At 48.9% G+C, this 20,991-nt stretch overlaps 1 protein-coding gene across 3 annotated transcripts in view; it reads right to left on the minus strand.

Annotated features, from left to right (window-relative positions):
- The window catches only part of XNDC1N (XRCC1 N-terminal domain containing 1, N-terminal like), a 38,525-nt gene that overhangs the window by 2,971 nt on the left and 14,563 nt on the right, over positions 1–20,991 (minus strand). Inside the window, exons 9-20 of one of the 3 annotated variants that reach the window (XM_040489197.1) lie at positions 19,503–19,630; positions 18,738–18,846; positions 15,300–16,068; positions 13,227–13,439; positions 12,116–12,280; positions 10,922–11,096; positions 7,708–7,908; positions 7,460–7,622; positions 6,355–6,447; positions 1,813–2,005; positions 1,152–1,279; positions 951–1,029 (exon numbers count right to left, since the gene is read on the minus strand). In XM_040489197.1, the coding sequence (XP_040345131.1) occupies positions 951–1,029; positions 1,152–1,279; positions 1,813–2,005; positions 6,355–6,447; positions 7,460–7,622; positions 7,708–7,908; positions 10,922–11,096; positions 12,116–12,280; positions 13,227–13,439; positions 15,300–16,068; positions 18,738–18,846; positions 19,503–19,630 (2,416 nt within the window). Of the gene's footprint in view, positions 1–950; positions 1,030–1,151; positions 1,280–1,812; positions 2,006–6,354; positions 6,448–7,459; positions 7,623–7,707; positions 7,909–10,921; positions 11,097–12,115; positions 12,281–13,226; positions 13,440–15,299; positions 16,069–17,006; positions 18,847–19,502; positions 19,631–20,991 lie in introns of those variants that run through there. The other 2 variants (XM_040489195.1, XM_040489196.1) reach the window with 2 other exon arrangements.

The raw sequence follows: 20,991 nt of genomic DNA on the forward strand, positions 1-20,991 counted from the left end.
ACTCCGGGAAACTCCCGGATTCCTGGGTCTGGGGCCTGTCCTCTGTGCTTCTTTCTACCATAGGCTGGCTGTGCTGTGCAATTACAGTCCATCTCCTTCCTACTCTAGACCTTGAGGGACCACCATTATGCATATCTTTATTTCCAGAATAGGTGTGCTTTGGTAAGTACTTGTTGAACAAACTATTGACCAATCAGGAAGAGCCTTCTTCACCTGGGGATCTGGCTTGGCGACCCTGGCCTGGAGAGATCCTCAGGTAACAAGTTTTAAAGGGAACAGATAGAACCCCCTACAGACCTGGCAGTAACGCTGGTCTGAATTAGGATGGAGCGCCCATGCCTGGGTTAGGGAACAGATAACAAGAGATAAGGGAGCCCCTTGGAGGCTCAGCCTCCTCTCTCAGGCCTCTATCAGCCATTTAATTTCCTAGTTTGTGGGGCATTTGTCCCTTGGTTTCTTAACTTTTTTTTTTAAATGTTCATCTGTGTCTTGGCTCAGTTTAGGGCCAAGAGGTTTGTCTGAAGGCTGGGAGCTTTTTTTTTTTTTTTCTTTCTGATGGCAAAAAGATTATGTAAAAATAGTAATAAAAATACAATACTGAAAAGGATTATTGGGGGAGTAGGGGTTTCTTGATCCTTCTGTGGCTCAGCAGAGGCTCCGGTGGCCACTTAAGGTTATAGGATGTGCCTGAGCTGAACAGGGTGTCAGTGGCTTGGGAGCAAGGTGGCATGGATTTCTGTTTAAGCTGGGTGACCCATGGTTGGAAATCTAGAAAATGGCCAGAGTCAGGAAGAAGGCAAGGCAGTCATATGCTAGAGGAGGACCTAGGAGCTGGCCTTCTGGGGAACATGTCCAGAAAGACAGACGAGGGTGTGCAAACAGGTGGTATAGATAATACCATTGAAGGCCTGTTGTGACGAAGACCACGGACAAGCAAATGAGGTACTCACAAAAGTGGGGATTGGCGGGTAGTCTGGCTTTTTGGTTTTACAGCAGGAACAGCAACAGCAGATGAAGCGGAATATTCTCCTGAGAGATTCAGAGGACCCACAGCGGTTGATCAGGGGACAGCGTGTAGGGAATTGGGCAGGAGCTGGGCTAGGGGTGCTGGGTGCTTGGGGGGTTGGGAGCGAAAGTTCTGAGGTCATTACCTGAGAAGGTAGAAGAGGGCCTTGGGGGAGGGCAGGATGTTGAAGGGCACAGGCAGCGTCAGGCCTTCCCGGAAGTAGGACAGGTAGAGCTTGGAGCGAGCAAACTTCCACTCCACATCGGCGTCGTCCTGAGGCCGGAGGCAGAGGCTGTGCAAGGACTGCTTTGGCCCCTCGCCCTCCTACCCGCGCAGTCTGCTCCCCCTGGTCTCCATGTCTCTCCTGCAGTGTGCCAAGCGCCGCCTTCTCCCCATTCCCATTTATCACTCACATTTCCCCCACCTGGCTCCCCCCTTCCTTTCTTCCTCACCACTGTCTTTCATCCTCTGACATCCAATTCCTGCCCAGGCTGTTCTCCGGCCACAAACCTGACCCCATCCATCTTCCCTCTCCCGTCCCATGTTCCCATCTACATTTCCACAACACACCCTTCCTCCCCACCATGAAGCATCTTGTGTCTAGAGAAACAAATAGCATTATTAAAGAGCCTCATTTTAGAGATGAAGAAAATGAGGCCTGGTAAGGAAAACTTGCCCCAAGCCACAAAACAATACAGGAGGGGAGCCAGAGGAGGAACCCAAGTGTCTGGACTCCTTGCATCCATTTCCTCTCCATCTCTGTGTCCCTTCTTTTCCCTGGCCACAGGTGGCCTCAGTCCACACACCTCAATCTTCTGGAAGGAGTTGGTAATCATGGCAATGAGCATGTTGAGCAGCACAATGACCATGACGATGGTAAAGATGCCGTAGAGGGCCCGGCCCACGAATTCAGGCACCAGAAACTGAGGCATGTCTACAACGCTGTGCTCCTCCATGCCAAACATGGTCCAGAACAGAAACTGGAATGTCTCGTTGAAACTGGTGTGCCCGGCCAAGCAAAGGATAGGATGTGAGGGGTGGGAGAAGAGCCTGAGCACCACCCGGACACACTCCTCCTCACCCTCCGGGACCCAGCCAGACACACTCCTCCTCACCCTCCAGGACCCAGCTAAGGGCGATCTGCTTCTATGAAGCCCTTTGGACCACAATGACCCATACCTACTCTTGTCATTTCTGAGCTCTCACTTTTATTCTTTCAGTAAGCCAATATTTATAGAGCATGTTACTACGAGCCAAATGTACTAAGGATACAGCTATGAGAGAGAGAGTAGGGGCATGAAGACCAGTTAAGAAATTTGTCATGGTCTGGGTGAGAGAGGATGGTGATTTGGACCACTCTGATAGCAAAGCCAGTGCCACCTCTTCCGGGAAGCCCTTCCTGAACTCCCTTCTCGACCCCCAGCAGAATGTGCTTGTCTGTTAGTCACTCACAGACCTGATCACGTTATCTGTGAATCCATCTTACTCCCTCCATCTCAGTGCCAGTTCAGGCCTAGATTACTGCAACAGCCCCTGCATCTGGTCTCTGGCTTCAATCTCTTGTTATTCTGTCCTCTACATTGCATCCAAGGTGTCCTTCCTTCCTTCCCCCCTCCCTCCCTCTCTTCTTTCTTTCTTTCTTTCTTTCTTTCTTTCTTTCTTTCTTTCTTTCTTTTAGAAAGAGAGAGTGAATGGGGCGGGGAGGGGGAAAGAAAGAGAGAGAGAGAGAGAGAGAGAGAGAGAGAGAGAGAGAGAATCTTAAGCAGGCTTCACGTTCAGCATGGAGCCCAGTACTGGGCTCAATCTCACAACCCTGGGATCACTACCTGAGTTGGCTCAACCAACTGAGCCACCCAGGCACTCCCCCCTCCCCTGCCCCATCTAGGTGTTCTTTTTAATTGCTGATTTGACGTTTGTCAAACCTTAAATGCTCCTAATCACTCTCAGTTCATATGCCTACCATGCAACTTACCTGAGATTGTTAGCAGAAATATTTTTTTTTTACTTAATAAGGTGTCATCTGTGAATGAACAGCACAGGAGGGCTCAGGCTGCCTGTGCCACTGTGGAGTGACTGATACCACCAGGACCTATGAAGCAAGCTGGAATGAATGGTTGCTGCCTCTGGTGCTACAGTTCACGGTTTCAGCTGTCTAAGCTCAGTTCCTTTAAGTTAACATCCTGAAGGTTGGATGTGAACAAAAGTTCTTAGTAAGAGAACTGGTCTCCATTTATACTGGAATAAAGCGTCCATTTATACTGGAACCAATGACAAAGCCTTGACCAATATCCACAGGCCCAAGTGTAGCTCCTTCAGCATCATTGATAAAACCATGTAGTTACACTCATGAAGAATTTATAACAGAATCATTGCTTCGAAGGCCACCCGGAGCTCCCTGGCATGCTGGAAACAGCCCAAGCTTCTTAGGAGGACATTCATGGGCTCCATGACCTGGCTCCTCTACCCTCTCCAGCTCTTCTCTCAGAACTCCCTCTACATGCCAACCATGGAAGACATCTTGCTATTCTACAGCCATACCTCCCTGCTTTGGTACATGTTCCCTTTCTGCCCAGGATGCCCTGTACCTTCTCTGAAGTCCATAATCCTTGTAGGTGGAGTCCAGATAATTCCTTCCTGGTGAAGTCTTTCCTGATTACCCAAGCTGGCTGGAATGAATGGTTGCCACCCCTACTGGTTTCCCCCGGAAGGAGCTTTCCCCTGTGGGTCTCCTCAACAGAAGTCCTCCTTCCTCACAGCACTTATCACCACAAATTGAGCTTATTTGTGCACACTGGGTATCTTCTTCATGAGACTGAGCCTGGTTCGGTTCATTTCCTCTATCTGTGCTTCCAGTGCCAGGGATAGGACTTACTGCAAAGGTGTCAGTAAATGGGTGTGGGCCCGACAACAATTATAAAAAGCCCACCACAACTGAATGATGAAGTGAATAAACTTAAAAAGTGGGCAAATGAATGAATGGACAATGAATGAGTGAGTAAATAAACAGACACAAGAATTATTGGCTATGTTTTGGAAGAACTGAGCATCAAAAAGAAATAATGACTATAATGGATTCTTATATTTTAAAAAATCTTTGAATCCCATAGTGATTTTTAAAAAATAAGACAGCACTTCTTTAGAGAAGAATGCCAGCAAAGAAATATAGAAAGAGAGGCGCCTTGGTGGCTCACTCAGTTGAGCGTCTGACTTCGGCTCAGGTCATGATCTCACATTCATGGGTTCAAGTCCTGCATCAGGCTCTGTACTGACAGCTCAGAGTCTGGAGCTTGCTTTAGATTCTGTGCTCCATTCTCTCTCTCTCTCTCTGCCTCTCCCCTGCTCATGTTCTGTCTCTTTCTCTGTCTCTCAAAAATAAATAAATAAATAAATAAATAAATAAATAAATAAATAAAATGTTAAAAAATTTAAAAAAATATATAGAAAGAATGGCAGTAGTAGAAGATCACCATCTTGAAACCACTATTATAATAACTGATTCATGGATGCTAAAGCCACTGAGTGAAAGGTTGCAAGGGAACAGGTTAGTCACACGGTCTCAGCATATCTTTATATTACTAAAGGGCATCCTTAGTACCTTTACAGTGAAGAGGTTTGCTAGACCATTGGGCCTCCCAATGGGCTACATTGACATCTTCTGTCTCCTGATGTGATGCAGTGGAAAATACACATCATCAGCTATGTTGTGTTCTTGACAAAACTGCTTAACTTTAATCTTATCATGAGGAACTAGTCAGATAAATCCCAACTGTAGAATACTCTACAGTATACTTTAATCTGTACTCTTCAAAAAAGTTCATTTGTTATGAAAGACAAAGAAAAGGTAGAGGGCATGTTGCAGATTAAAGGAGACTAAAGAGAGGGGCCCCTGGGTGGCTCAGTCGGTTGGCGCCCGACTTCGGCTTAAGTCATGATCTTGCCGTCTGTGAGTTTGAGCCTCGCGTTGGGCTCTGTGCTGACAGCTCAGAGCCTGGAGCCTGTTTCAGATTCTGTGTCTCCTTCTCTCTCTGCCCCTCCCCCGCTCATGCTCGCTCGCTCTCTCTCTCTCTCTCTCTCTCTCTGAAAAATAAATAAACATTAAAAAAAATTTTTTTAAATAAAGGAGACTAAAGAGATATGATAACAAAATGAAACACATGACCCCAGATAGGTTCTCAGAGTTTTAAAAGGGTAGAAAGACTTTTGGGGGGGGGGGTCAACTGGAGAAACTTGAATAAGAACTATACAGAAAATAATAATTTGGGTTCAATATTAATTAATTAATTAAACAATTTTTTTTTAAATTTTTTTTCAATGTTTATTTATTTTTGGGACAGAGAGAGACAGAGCATGAACGGGGGAGGGGCAGAGAGAGAGGGAGACACAGAATCAGAAACTGGCTCCAGGCTCTGAGCCGTCAGCCCAGAGCCCGACGCGGGGCTCGAACTCCCGGACCGCGAGATCGTGACCTGGCTGAAGTCGGATGCTTAACCGACTGCGCCACCCAGGCGCCCCAATTAAACAATTTTTAAAGTAAGCTCTACATTCAATGTGGGGCTTGAACTCACAACCCCCGGATCAAGAGACACATGCTCTACTGACTGACCTAGCCAGGTGCCCCTTGATATTAAATTTTTTGAGGGTGGGAGTGCCTGGCTGGCTCAGTCAGTAGAGCATGTGACTCTTGATCTTGGAGTCATGAGCCCCACATTGGGCATAGAGCTTACTTAAGAAAAAAGAAGAAGCATCCAACTTCATCTCAGGTCATGATCTCATGATTCATGGGTTAGAGCCTGCTTTGGATTCTCTGTCTCCCTCTCTCTCTGCCCCTTGTGCACGCTCTCTCTCTCTCTCTCTCTCAAAAATTAAAAAAACATTAAAAAAAAAAGAAAAGGAAGAAGAAATAAATTTTTTTAGTGTGATAATCGTTTTGTGGTTATGCTCTTAGGAAATCTGAAATATTTAGGGATAAAGTGTCATGATGTTCGCAACGTACTTTTAAATGTTTCAAGGAAAATAAAATAAGAAGAGCAATAGATAGAGCAAAGTGTGGTAAAACATTAACAACTGATGAAGCTAGGTGAAGGGTATATGGGCAACCACTGTGCTTTTAACTTTTTCATAGGATTGACATTTTTCAAAATAAAAAGTTTGGGGAAAAAGTGAATGAGTAAATGAGTTAATGAACAAATGAATGAGTAGGAATCAATGAGAGTGAATTATTGCTCAAACAAGAGATTAATTATGAATGAAGAGATGAGAAAGGAGAGGGAAGGCAGTGGTGATCACTAAGTTCCAGACCGATCAGCCCCAGACTCCCACCTACCCACCCTGCCTCCACCCCAGCATACTTGCCCAGACGCTCTGTCTCCTGGTAGGGCACGTAGATGTTGTTGAGGCCACAGAGGAAGGCAGTCAGGATGATCATGAGGATGAACATAAACCTGGCAGGGGGTGGGATGGGGAAAGGTCAGAGAAGGTTTCTATGTTGGGAGAAGTCAGGTTCTGGGAAGAGGGATCAGGCGATGGCCTCCCAGACTCAGCATCTCTTGACAAGCATTCAAATTTGGTGATTATTAAGAACAGAGAAAGTAAAGATGGGAAAGGAGAAGTCATTTAAAATGGTGCCAAAGCAGGAGCTCTTCCTTGAGAATGAAGGATACTTAGTTGAAGTGATCCAAGCTGGGGATGGGCCAGTCTCCCAGGGAGGGACTGAAATGCTAAGAGGTGGTTCAAGGAAGAGTGAGGCAGACAGTCCTACTGGACAGGATTTATCAGCAGCAGTGGTAAAGCTACCTGTGAGAGTGGGTCAGCCTGCAACAGGGGCTGGGTGGGGGGCATGCGGGTAGAAGAGTCTCAGGGGTGGGGTGGGAGATTCTCCTCAAGCTGAGCTGAGCTGAAGATGTTCGTAGATGTAACCAGGGCTTCAGGCAGGGGATTCCCTGGGCAGCAGGCACTAACTATGGGCTCTGCTTAGCGGGAGAGTCCAGGTTTGGCTGCCAATTATTAGGTGATAAGCACCAAGAATACCAGATAATGCCACGAGTTCAAAGAGCTGTTGCAGAGTGGGAACGATCCAAAGGGACCCCTGACTCCAGTGCCCTTACCACAAAGATGGGAAAACTGAGGCCCTGAGAGGGTCATGAGGAGCAACAGAACTGGGGCTGGAACTCCCATCCAAGGGCTAGTCCTGCTCTCAGTGGTTCCTAATCTTTTCAGGGGTCATGGGCTTCTTTGAGAATTAGATGAAAGTTATAGACCCTTGCTGCAGAGAAATGTGCATTTACGTCTACATCCCTAGTTTTGTCTGTAATTTCAGGACCTCAGAGGTCTCTGGAGCCTCTGCAAGGAAGCGAGGTTAAGAACCCCTGTGCCAACTAGAGGTGAGGACTTTTACAAGGAGGTCAAGTGGAGTCTATCACAGTGGAGGATGCTCTGAGCAGGTACAGTACTCACCGGATCATGTCGTCAATCATCCTGCCAATAGAAATCTGCAGAGTGCCCAGGGACTCATGGGCCGGCAGGATGTAGGCCAGGCGGGTGAAACTGAGCATGCTGGTGATGGCAAACAACACCTCCGCCAGGAACTGGGGGTCCTCAGTGCGCCACTCACTTCGCTCTGTGCAGGGTGGAATGAGGCTGAGGCTGACATCCAAAGGAGAGAAGGGCCTGGGGGACCCCAACTGAGTTGGGGGGGCACTCACCAGCCGTGGTGAAATAGTGGCAGGCAGCCCCGTTGGGGGCATCCCGGCAGTGCACGTGGGCAAGCCCGGCCAGAAGGAGGCGCAGCGCAAAGGCCGCCAGGTACAGGGACAGGATGACCACATCCAAGAAGTTCCACCAGTCCAGGAGGTAACTGCGCAGGCCCTCAATCCACACTTCCTTGCACTCAAACCACAGAAAGCCTGAAGGTAGGAGGCAGGGACAGGACGAGGCAGAACTGTCCTGCTTCCAGGTCAGAGCTAGGTTATGGTGTGGGGACACCTATCCGTGGGGCGGGGGAGCTAAAACATCACAGGGACGAAGGTGATTAAACATAACCATGCAATCTACGTAACTACAAAGTGATCTGTGAAAATAAAAAAGACTACCAGCTGATGTGGACTCCTCTACCGTGGGGCCTGCACCGATGATCCCAGTTGGCTTATATGCATAAACTAACACCTGGGAGAGGTTGGTACTGGGAGGGAATGGTTTAAATCTGTTTCTCCCTGCCCTCCACTGAATAAATGCTGGACAAATATTTCTAGAATATTGACTTGAAGGGGCTCCAAACTATTTGTCTGCTCTGAGTGCCCATGTCTCAGTGGGGAAAAGTGCCAGACCTAGGGATGGGGGCGTTGGGTCTTGGACCCCATTAGCCAGGTAACCCTGCCGCATTGTACCCTTCTGCATTCCCTGGATACACGTTGTGTGCTTTTTCTGTCTGCCTAGAATGCCCTTCCACACCCATTTGAAGCCAGGCTCGCCTATATGGCCCAGGTCAAATACTGCCTTGTCTGCAAAACCTTCCCTGAGCAGGTGCAGTGAGTTGCTCCCTGAACTCTGCTCTCACAGCTCCATTCAGATCTCTGTGATGCCATCAACCACGGGGCCCTATGGGGTATCTCTTCCTGGGTCTGTCTCCCCTCACCGCCCCTAAACTCTGAACTCCTTAAGGGCAGGGACCATGTCTGATTCATCTCCTTGTCCCCAGTGCCCAGAACAAGGCTGAGTAGTCACTATTAAACCAACATTTATTAAGCTACCACCGTATGCCAGTGGGACCCTGGCACAAATATGGTCCCCGGCCTTCCAGGATTCTAGTGAGGGAGATGGGCAAGTAGCCAAGTGGTTACAATTCAGTATGGTGAATGCAAAGATTGAGGAGCAGGGAAACAGGTTGTTTTGGGAGTATTTAGGAAGGGACCCTCACCCTGATTTGGGGTCCAGGGAAAGCTTCTCAAAGAAAGTGACATTTAAGCTGAGATTTGAAGGAAGAAGGGGAGCCAGCCAGGTGATGGGGTCATGTGGGAAGAGGACAGGACTGGAGAAAGAGAATGAGCATAGGCCTGGGACAAGTGGGAACATGGTGTGGTCGGGAACTGAATCAATTCTGACAGCAGCAGACTATCTTGTGAACCTGGGATGGATGTTCAGTCCTATATGTTGTTGCATGGATGGATGGATGGAACCATATTTAATTTATCCGTGCATTATCAGGGCTTCACTCACAGTGAACAACAAGCATTTATTAGGAGTTTGCTGACTAAGCTAGGGCTGAGGGGAGGGCAGCTGAGGAAGGGGGCCTATGGCCCAACCCGCTGAGCTGCCCAGCCAGAGGCTAGATAGAGCTCTGGGGGGTTCTTGTAATTGCCTTTGCTGAATTGTTCAAGAACACTTGATTTCTGCTATAGAAGAAAACCAATGGAATGCATGAAACTTACATGTTGAGCATAGATAAGTTAGTTATTTGGGTGGCATGTTGAACAAATAAAACGAGTGGAGCATTTGTGTGTGAATACATAGAAAGGGATTAAGTATTCATAATATACTGAATATACATGAGGCAGCTGAAGCCCTCAGGATTCATCAGCTCTTAAGTCAGCTACCCACTGTTGATACCTTTTCTGGCCCTATGTGTCTTTTGCACAAAAATTCCTTGGGGTGCCTGGGTGGTTCAGTTGGTTAAGCGTTAGACTTCAGTTCAGGTCATGATCTCATGGCTTGTGAGTTCAAGCCCCATGTTGGGTTCTGTGCTGATAGCTCAGAGCCTGGATCCTGCTTCAGATTCTGTGTCTCCCTCTCTCTCTGCCCCTTCGCTGCTTGAGTGCTCTCTCTCAAAAATAAATAAATTGGGGCACCTGGGTGGCTCAGTCAGTTAAGCATTAGACTTCGGATCAGGTCATGATCTTACAGTTCGTGAATTTGAGCCCTGCATTGGGCTCTGTGCTGACAGCTCAGAGACTGGAGTCTGCTTCCGATTCTCTGTCTCCCTCTCCCTCTCTGCCCTTCCCCCACTGGCGCTCTCTCCCTCTCTGTCTCTCAAAAATAAATAAACATTAAAAAAAATAAATAATAAAATAAGTAAACATTAAAAAAAAAAAAGAATTGTGAAGGAAATTCCTAGCTGCTTATCAGGATGATTAGCAAGCTTCAGCTGTAGCCAGACATACTTGCCGCCATGTCTCTTCTATAGACCAAGTGTTGGGGCGAGGCAACTTCTGGCTCTCGCAGCCCCTGCTTAAACTTCAACTCTGGGGGCGCCTGGGTGGCGCAGTCGGTTGAGCGGCCGACTTCAGCCAGGTCACGATCTCGCGGTCCGTGAGTTCGAGCCCCGCGTCAGGCTCTGGGCTGATGGCTCAGAGCCTGGAGCCTGTTTCTGATTCTGTGTCTCCCTCTCTCTCTGCCCCTCCCCCGTTCATGCTCTGTCTCTCTCTGTCCCAAAAATAAATAAACGTTGAAAAAAAAAATTAAAAAAAAAAACACTTCAACTCTGGTTCTCATAACAGCACCACCATTTATGGATTTAGTAAACTGTATGATTGAAGCATCTCAGTTTGGTCTGTGAGCCTTTCTGTTCCATGACTTTCGGGATAGACTGCCTGGTGTCCTGGCAGGTTACCATTACGCCAGGGTCATTTCCCACCTGAAGCTATGGACCAGTGTCTTATTTGTGAAAGGATAGGAACCTCTGGAGTGGGGTAAGAATGGGGCCCCTGCTCAGGGAGTCTTATCACAGGGCTAGATCCTCTAACTAGGGGTGAATAGAAACGGTCCCTTGGAGTGCGGGAGCCTAGAGGGGTTTGGTTCTATGTTTGCGGGCATCTACAGGCAGAGGGCATCTACACCCCCGCCTCTACTGGAGTACTTACTTTGAAGAACAGTGAGGGAGCCCACAAGGGGGACCACTACAAATAAAGGGCCCCACACACGTACCTGTGACCCAAACCATGTGTAGGGAAGTCTCCCAGATGCTCTGGCTGCGGCCGCGGAAGGTGCTCAGCTGTGTCTCCATGGCCAGGGACTCACCCAGCAGGAAGATGAGGAACCACAGATAGGAGGCGGAGTGCAGCAAGAACTTCAGCACTGGGATCTTCAGCAGACGGCCCAGCTTGCAGGGAGAGGGAGGAAAGCATGGCTCTCAGAGGCCTGTTACACCACCCCTTCCTTGGAGAGCTTCCAGACCCCTCCTTTGACTTGCACACTTATCCAGACATTTATTGAGAATGTGCTCTATTTCACATCTATTTCCTTCACAGCTGTGTGAGGTGAGTAGTACTATTCCCATGTGTTTCAGCTAAGGAATTGAGGATCACAGAGTAAAACAACTTATCCTTGGAGGTCCCACAGGCTCTTCAGTCTCAACCAAATTAAAAAATAAATTCATCATCTTCCATCCTAAACTGGTTCCTTCTCTTCCTCCTCCTGTGTCCCCATCTCAGACAATGACCATCTCCCTAACTCCTACCCTCTCCCCAACCCATCCTCATGCCTCTAGTAGAGAGAACTTTCTAAAGCACATAACTAAAGGGATCACTCACTCCATTAAAATCCTATAATGGCTTCTATCACTGCTTATAAAGCACTGCTAGATCTGGCCCCTGCCTGCTCCCCATCACTCACTATTTGTACGTATGCTTCAGCAACCAGAAATTCTTTCCGTCTCACTGATACTTTATGTTCTCCCTCCCCTGGGCCTGCAGACAAGCTGCTTCTGCTCCCTGGGACACCACTCTCCCTGTTTCTCACCTGGTTAACATTATATCCCCCGATCAGGCATAACACCCAGCTCACAGCAGGGTTTCAAGGAAATGCTTGTTGAAATGAAGGAATAAAGATAGCTAGGTCCATACAGGCTCTCAAATAATTTGTAGGTTGGGGCGGGGGTCTCTTTAGGACATTTTGGGTCGTACATAAGATTCAGGCTTTGGAGGCAGAGAGACCTCAGTTTAAATCGGGACTGGGCTATTTACTGCGTCCCCTGGACAAAAAGAGCACTTCTGTTCCCCATGCCTCCTCTATAAAATGAAAGTGTAATACCTACTTTCCAGGGCCACTTCAAGTGACTTCATGGGAACATTAGCAAAGTGCGCAATAAGTGACAGTTATCATTAACTTTTTTCTTAGTACCCGGGACTTGGGTGCCAGCCAGTAGCCGAGGCAGAGGAAGGGCATGGTGAGGAAGATGAGGAAGGCGACAAAGAGCTTCCAGATGGTGGTGCTTCCACGCCAGCCAGCCAGGTTCCCACACCAGATGGAAGACAGGACTTGCTGGCAGATGGGGTGTGCTACAAACTAAGCAGAGATGGCGCGTGAGCAGCGTGGGTGGTTACCAGGCAGGGAAGGGAGGGGGAGCCAATTGTGTGCACAGTCCTGCCTTCCCTGCCCCAGAGACGAACCATATTTCTTCTCAGGCCAGCCAGCTCAGAAGAGAGGCAACTCATTTGCCATGTGACCTTGGGCAGACCCCACCCTTAGGCCTTGGTTTCCTAGTCTGTGAGGGAGAAGCTTAACTCAAAAGATTTTTCTGGACTCTCTGGATTCCTCTTTCTTTCTTGAGTCTAAGCCAGGTAGTGGTGGGTGGAACTAGGTACCAGAGTCCCAGAACCCACAGGGTTTTCTGCCTTCTTAGAGATGTGGGGCACCAGTCTTGAGGGGAGGAACAGGGAGAGTAGGATTTGATGTTTTGGGAGGCAGGGCCAGGGGAGCCATTATGAAGGAAAGTTTTTGGTTAAGCTACTGGTGAGATAGGATATCTGAAGATGGGTGAGATGGAGGAGTAAGGGGTGGGAGAGGCTAGAAAGGCAGCATGTCTTCAGCTTATGGGGGCAGGCATCTAATAAGGTAAGGAATAATGGAATCACTTGGTATGTAAGCCCTGAGAGATCTAGTCTACTCTTGTTGAATACAGAGAGATACCGAAGTTTAACAACAGAAGAAGACTGGACCAAACTCTCAATAGGCCAGAGGCAGAGCTGAATAAAACCCAGACGTCTGGTCTGAAGGTAGAGTCCTGGTGGGTAATGGGACTTCCAAGGCCTGGGGAGAGGTTAGGGGCTTAGACTGAAGGTAAGAAGGGGGTTGGGGAGGCCCACAGGACCAGGGCCTAGCTAGAAGGGTGCTCAGGATCAGGTCTCAGAGGGCAGGGGGAGGACTTATTTAGGCTGGACTAGGGAATACCTAGCCATGGCAAGGCAGGGATTAGGGCAGGGGTGGGGGAGGTAGGTAGGGCCCAGCTGACCCGCTTCTGGTTGTAGTTGACGGCCAGTCTCAGCCTCGCCAGGTTGGGGATGCCTTCCTCAAAGGCCTGGCCCAGGCCCTCAGCCTCGGGTTCAGTCTCGTTGTCTTGGCCCAGGTCATTGAGTACTGCGGTGACCTCACTCTGGTTCCGGCACATGCCCAGCAATTCAAAGCCATAGTCCTGGCTCAGCGACTCCAGGGCAATGTACTCAGGCTGCAGGGAAGCAGATCTGTGTATGCCCACCGCCCTGCGGACATAGCTCTGGTAAGTCAGCTCCACCCTCCCAACAGTGGGCCTGGCTACCTCTGTGCTGCCTCAGGCCATCACCTCCCCACATATGATGTCACCCTGAGTCCTCCGTTCCTTCTCTGCCACCTCAGCTCTCCTCCTTGTTATAATTAGGGGCCTCTTGTGTCAACTTTGCTTCTCTGGTGCTCCATCGACCTCATCACTAAGTCACTGCAACCCAATCCCCTCTACCACCTTTGCCAGTCCCTTGTACCTCCTTTCCTGGTCCCTATTTCCTGTTCCACTTCTCATCCTCTTCTTTATGCCTTTCTTGTGTTCATTTCATTGAGTTTTTTGAGCACCTACCTTACATGAGAATCTGTGCCAGCAATGTTAGAAGCAGACATGAGTAAGGCAGTTCTCGCTCCACTTTACCCAATCTATTCTCACTTTTACTCAGGGCCCCAATCCCAGAGAGAATGCAGGCAAGAATTTGGGGAGGCTAGACCTGCACCCAGCACTGTCCCTCAGGTGGTATTACATTGGGCCAGGTGCTTCCCCTATGCAGGCCTTAGCTCCCTGGCTTGGAGGGTGGGGATGACAATCGGTGCTGCCTCCCTCAGTGGGCCACTGTGAGCACGGAGGGAAAGTCCTTCAGAGGAACCGCTCTTTCCTGCTATCTGTGAGGTGGGGGGCTCTGATCCCTCCATAACTCTGGTGAAACAGCATGCTGTTTCCCCAGTGCACCTGGCATGGGCCACATCCTGCCTCAGAACTCTGTTTCCCCACCTAATGGTAATCTCGAGCCTGGGGACCAAGTGTGCCTGGCACAGAGGGGGTGCTGGTGGATGAGTGAGGGACAGGACTGGGCTGGTGGTATTTAAGGCTCCTGACCAGTCCCCGCTTCCAGGCCTCCCCCGCTCCCCTTCACTCCTTCTCTGTCCCGAGCAGCCCCTTGTACTCATCACCATGTGTACTTTTCCTACCCAACAGCCTTGCTTGGATTGCACCCCCTACTGCAAATATCCTCCCTACTCCTCCTCCTCCTCACTTGTTATTAAACCTCCTGGCTGTGCAGCCAAGATTAATTTTGCTTCTTTGAAGGAGTCTGCATGAAACACAACAGCTGTAGCTTCCTGACCTCCCTTTTCTAGGTTTTGGAAACCATGGAGCACCCTCCACAGAGGCACTCCAATGAAGCTGAGCATCCTAGGAGTGGCTTGTCTACCTCACTCTTGCCGATCACAAGCTCGAGGCTCCAACTCACAATGCTCAATGTGGGGCCGCACAGTAGGTTTTCAGAAAGGATGGGTCCCAGGGGCACCTGGGTGACTCAGTCAGTTAAGCATCTGACTTTGACTCAGGTCATGGTCTCTCAGTTTATGAGTTCGAGTCCAGCGTTGCACTGTGTGCTGACAGCTCAGAGCCTGGAGCCTGCTTCAGATTCTGTCTCTCTCTCTCTCTCTCTCTCTCTCTCTCTGCCCCTCCCCCACTCATGCTCGGTCTCAAAAATAAACATTAAAAAAATTTTTTAAAAGAAGGGACGGGTCCCACTGAATGTCATCTCTAAGTCTGTCTAGCTGCTTTCCTATCTGTGCTCTCCCTCCTTCCTCAGACAGACCCAGGGCATCCCTAGGGTGGGGTTTGTGCTGCCCCATAAATCTAGGTGGCCCTAGAGTGATGGCTCTCTTCCCATATAAATGGAGATTTACTGAGAACAGAACTAGGTCTCATTATCTTTCTGTTGTTTTCCACTTCCTGGAACACCCACCACGAGCCTACCCCTGACCATGTGGAAGGACAGATGCAGGGGGCCAAGGGCAGGAGAAAGTATGAGAAACCAACCTTAAACTCAGGTTCCTTGCGTGCAAGGCGCCTGAGCTCCCGGCTGAGCTGGAAGGCAGCCAGCATGGCATCCTCACTGGCCAGCGAGAGGTGGGCCCTGCTGGCAATGCCGCGGTAGGTGTTGATGCGGGACAGGGAGAACTTCAGCAGGTCGTAGCGGCGGGCATTGCTGCACTCGAGGCAGGCACAGGAGACCGGGTGGGGCCGGGCAATGGTGTGGCCCTGGTCCATGAGCAACTGTGCGATCTCATACAGATCCTTCTGGCAGGCCAGGGTGAGTGGAGTGACACCAGGGGCAAAGCGTGAGCCATCAATTGAGGAGTCAAAGAAAGCCAGCGAGAAAGACCTAGTGTCCACTTTGCGGCCCTTCTCCCGTTCCAGCCGGGCCAGCAGGCGACGCACCGCTGCTGGCTGGTTTGTGTCCACTGCCACTAGCAGTGCCTCATGGATCTGCCGGAAGTCAAACTTGACATTGGCCAACAGCACATCGGTGATGGCCTCGTGGCCCAGCCGGATGGCCAGATTGAGAGCTTCCCTCCAGGAGCGGTCCTCGGCCTCCTCCACGTTCCTCAGGGGCCCGCCTGGCCCGCTGCCTGAAGCCTCCACCCCGGACTCCAGCAGGTGCTGCACTAGGCCCAGGCGGCCCTCCTGGATGGCAGTCAGGAGCGGAGGTGGGAACTTTAGCTTTTTGTTGACAATCTCCGTCCAGTTGGGCTGTGGCTGGATAAAGGATGGAGAGGGTGGGATCCCCAGTCTCCAACCCCCTTTGCTCTGAGGCCTCCCTCACCCTTCCATCTCTAAGCCCTCAACCCAGCCACTGTTCTATTTTGCTTTAGCCCAAACACATACTAACAGTGTTGCTTTCAAAGGACATTTAGTGTAGTGCCGATATATGCTCATTATCTGAGCATTTCACAAGTACAGTAACTATCCTTACAATAACCCTGTAAGGTAGGAGTGATCACACCCCCTTCAACAGGAGAGGAAACTGACATACAGACATGCTAAGCCACTTTGATGAGATACGGACCCAGGTAGTCTGGCTTAGGAGTTAGTGTTCTTAACTACTTTTATGATACTTCTCAACTCAAATAGGAATTATTGTTACTAGTTTTGGATTTCTGGTATCTTTACTTATTTGAAACATCGAAAATGTGGGATGTAATAATACAAATGATTCCACTTTCTTCTTTTAAGAAGGAAATTAACAATGCTACCACCTTTATCTGAAATTAAACTCTATATCAAATGTACATCCTACACTTTAGTATATATGTTTTATCCAATGTAATCATCTTATATAATGACATGAATGTCCCCCCAAAATTATGTCTGTGTAGGGGATAAATTTCATTGCCATGTTTTTTTGGGAATCAATCATTTTGGAAATACCCTTTCATACCATAGTAGTTTCTTGTATAGATTTTGTAAGCTTTTAGTAAATAATCTCATTTACTGAAATACTGATACTAAGAAAATTGGTCTTGCTTGAAAAAAGCATCTTTCTCTTTTTAAAAAACATTAGCTTAAAACTATACAAATTTATTCTTACAGTTCTAGACAGTATCATTGGGCTAAAAGGTCCAGGTATTGGCAGGAGAGGGTGGCTCTAAGGGAAAATCCCATTCCAGCTTCTAGAGCTATGTTCCCTTCATTCCTTAGTTTACGGCTACCTGCCTCCATCTTAAAGGCCAGCAGCACTGAAGATTACCAACATTTTCTTAGTCACCACTTTATTGTGTAGATCCTTAAAGGCAGTGCCAGGCCTGGGTCTGGCTGGGGATCCCTTCCCCAGCACAACTTCTACCCTCACAGGAACCTGCACACATTGGGCTAGCATGGGCACCCTGAAAAAGGGTAGGTTAAAGCAGGTGGACGGGGCCATGCTCGGAATCTACCACAGAATCTGCCCAGGACCCAGCTCCCATCTTGTTGACTTCATCTTCCAGCTGCTCATCCCTCTGAGAGTCCCAGAGCCTCCGAAGGACAGGTCCAGACATGTCCACACAGGAGGGTCTTTGAACTGGGCCTTCTCCAAGCCCCTCAGCTCTGTCCTGGCCTCTTAGAACATCCCAATGCTCCTTCCCCACCAACCTACCTTGGCGTTGCCCAATCCTGCTTTCGGTAGCATTTCTCCCTCAGTGCTGTCTTGTCCTTCTCTTGTATCAGGCCTAGCCCACCCCCAGGGCTCCTCTCGGGGCCCAGGCTCGGGACTCCAAGGGCTCTCCTCCACCAACATGGCAATGTTCATCACCTCCATGGCAGCTAGGATATCCTTACTGTCCCTGTGGCTCAATCTACTGTTTTAATCATGGTCAGAAATGGGACCAGGATGAGGGATGGTAGGAGAACAGGCCTCTTACCGTGAGGAGGTCCATGGCTGCACCCACCTAGGCTGGCAGGGACCGAAGGACTGAACTGCTCTGGCTACTCCCCTGACTGTGCCCAGCTTCCTCTTTCCTACACTTGAGTTCAAAACCCCGCCCTTGGCCCTCCCTTTGCCAGGACCAGCTGCTCCCCCTTTGCCCTGTACCCTGGAGACCAGAGGAACTGATGAATACCACACAGTGAAAACTTCTGGGAAAGGGGAGAGGACACAGTTGCTCAAGGAAGGTGTGGGAATAGAATTTAGAATGTTACAGGTGGAGGGGACCTTAGAGACCCTCTGGTCCAACTGCCTCATTGTACAGGTGGGGACTGGGTTTTGTCCAAGGTTCCATAGCCAAGCCTAGAACTATTCCTTAGTCATTAACCCATCTGATCTCTGGAATTGCTCTGCAAGCAGGATGCTTAATTGAGTCCAAGATGAAGAACTCAAGTTGCTTAAGGTCATACAGCAACACTGTTACTTGATTGTATGTAGGGAGGGAACCCACCAAGGATACTGGGAGTTAAGCTCAAAAAGCACTCAACTTCCCAGTATACCACAGGGTCCCATCTGTTTTCACTGGGTCCAGTTTTCCTTTCAGGAAAATGGGCATGAGGATGCTCATCACTCATTGAGAGGAAGATGTTCTGGATTATGCCCCAAAGCCCCAGAGAGATCATCAATTTTATCCCAGAAGTTCCAAAGGGGAAAAGGATGGAACTGTCTTTGGGAGAACAGGGTGCCATGGTGACAGAAGCCTTGACAACTGGGAGTGGAGAGCAGGCTGGGCCCAGAGGTACCCTGAGGCAGAGTCCTGGGAGAATGAGTGGAGAGAAGGAGAGAGGGCAGCCTGGCCTTATTAGCTCTTCTCCTCGGTCAAGAGATCCACTCCCCAGTTTTAGTCACTGAGGAAAGGGGGGCCAAAACCACAGGACCTCATGGCTCATGCCTGAGGGAACTCCCCACACATGCTGGCATGTTCTTCTATTTCTCCTGCTGAGAAGTCCAACTGGCATAAAGGGCACTGGACCCAGGAAGTGGGTGGTGAGCTGTCCGGGGAGGACACCCACAGTACAGACTGCGATGAAGATGGTGATGAGGAGGGAGAGGCTGGGTGAGGTGGGGAGGTCTCTCCACAAGTCGCAGCATGCCAGGGAAGAACCTTGATGCTGAAGGAGCCTAAGGGGGAGAGAAGGAGGTTAGCAAAGCTGGGCCTGCTCCCAGTGCGGGCTGTTTTTGCAGGAAGTTTACTCTGGCTGGATAGTCTGCTCCTGACATTATCCGCTCATGAATCCACCAAACATTTATCAAGGGTTTACTGTATGCCTTACACTGTGCCAGGAGCTGAGGGGTGTAAACCCAGGCCTGTCCTTCTGGACTGTAGAGGTCAAGGGTAAAGATAAGCTAAGGCCACAAGCAACTGTGACACAAAGCAGAAGGGAGAAGTGCTAAGCGCTGGGGAATCAGAGAATGCTGCAGGGTTGCAGGTTGGGACAGATTATCTAAGATGAGACAAGACTTGGCAAATAAGTACCATTTGAACAGGGACTTAGAAAACTGGGACATGAGAAAAAAAGCTGTGAAGGAAATGCTAGGCCCTCTCTGCTAGTATTTTATATTGTTTTGTTTCATGTTTCTCCTGGGGACAGGGCCTGTGTCCCTGCCTCAGCTGGGCCAACACAATGTGAGCATGTCCTCAATATAGACTTGTATGTGTGTGGAGAAGAGCAGGAGTCCCAGCTCGAATGTTCCCTGGCAGCATTCCCAGGTCTCCTAGTCCTGCCTCAAGGGATACCTAGCAGTCCCACAATAACCCCTATGCCCCAGCAGCTCACCTGAGCAGATGGGGCACAGCGCACTATCCTGGACCCCACTGCTTTGGGCCTGGAGTCGCTGGTGTTCTCTCTGCCCTGCCTTTGCTATCCCCCTCCGGTTTGGCCGAGAGTTCGAGCTGGATAAAGGCCTGTGACAGAGAATAAAGACCAGCTATTAATAATAGGCCACAAAGGCTAAAGGAGCCTCCAGTTAGGACAGAAGAGTGTGGATTCATTGATGTGGAGCCAAAAGCCCTGGTTGGAGTCCTGGTTTTCCCACTTGATGTACCCAACTTGAGGGAGGTCACTTAACCTTGACCATCTGAGAACAGAAGTTGTTATTTCTCTCAGGTTTTTAAAATTATTTTTTCTTATTCAGATATAATACACAACCCATAAAATTCATCCTACTATACTATTCAACATTTTTAGGATATTCACAGGGTTGTGTCACCACCACGACTATTGGATTCCAGAACATTTTTATCACCCCCAAAAGAACCCCTAAACCCATTAGTAGTCACTCCCACACCCACCCTCACCAGGACCCTGGCAACCACTCATCTACTTTCTATCTGTATGGATTTGTCTATTCTGGACATTTCACGTAAATGCAATCATATAATGTGTGGTCTTTTCTGACTACTTTCACTTAGCATGTTTTAAGGTTTATCCATATTGTGTGTTGGTACTTCATTATTTTTTAATGGTTGAACAATATTCTATTGTATAAATACACCACATTTGGCTTATCTATTCATCAGTTGATGGACATTTGGGTTGTTTCCACTTTTTGGCTATTATGAATAATGCCGCTGTGAACATTTGACTATACGTTTTTGTGTGGACACCTGCTACCAGTTCTTTGGGGTCTATTCCTAGGAGCGGAATTGTCGGGTCCTATGGTAACTCTATATTCAGTTTTTTTTTTGTTTTTGTTTTTGTTTTTTTTTCAACGTTTATTTATTTTTGGGACAGAGAGAGACAGAGCATGAACGGCGGAGGGGCAGAGAGAGAGGGAGACACAGAATCGGAAACAGGCTCCAGGCTCTGAGCCATCAGCCCAGAGCCCGACGCGGGGCTCGAACTCACGGACCGCGAGATCGTGACCTGGCTGAAGTCGGACGCTTAACCGACTGCGCCACCCAGGCGCCCCGATATTCAGGTTTTTGAAGAATTGTTTATGAAGGTGGCTGCACCATTTTACATTTTCACCAGCAATGTATGAAAGTTCCAGTTTCTCCACATCTTTGCCAACATGTTATTGTCTTCTTCTTCTTCTTCTTTTTTGTAATGTATTTTTAAAGTAAATTCTACACCCAGTGTAGGGCTTGAACTCAAAGCCTTGAGACCAAGAGTTGCACGCTCCACCGACTGAGCCAGCCAGGCACCCCTGCTATTGTCATTTTGATTACAGCTATCCTAGTGGGTGTGATCACTGTGGTTTTGATTTGCTCTTCTCTAATGGCTAAAGATATTAAGCATTTTTTCATGTGCTTATTGGCCATTT

This window comes from Herpailurus yagouaroundi, unplaced genomic scaffold (assembly GCF_014898765.1).
Source record: "Herpailurus yagouaroundi ecotype Mexico unplaced genomic scaffold, PumYag 180, whole genome shotgun sequence".
Taxonomy (NCBI): Eukaryota; Metazoa; Chordata; class Mammalia; order Carnivora; family Felidae; genus Herpailurus; species Herpailurus yagouaroundi.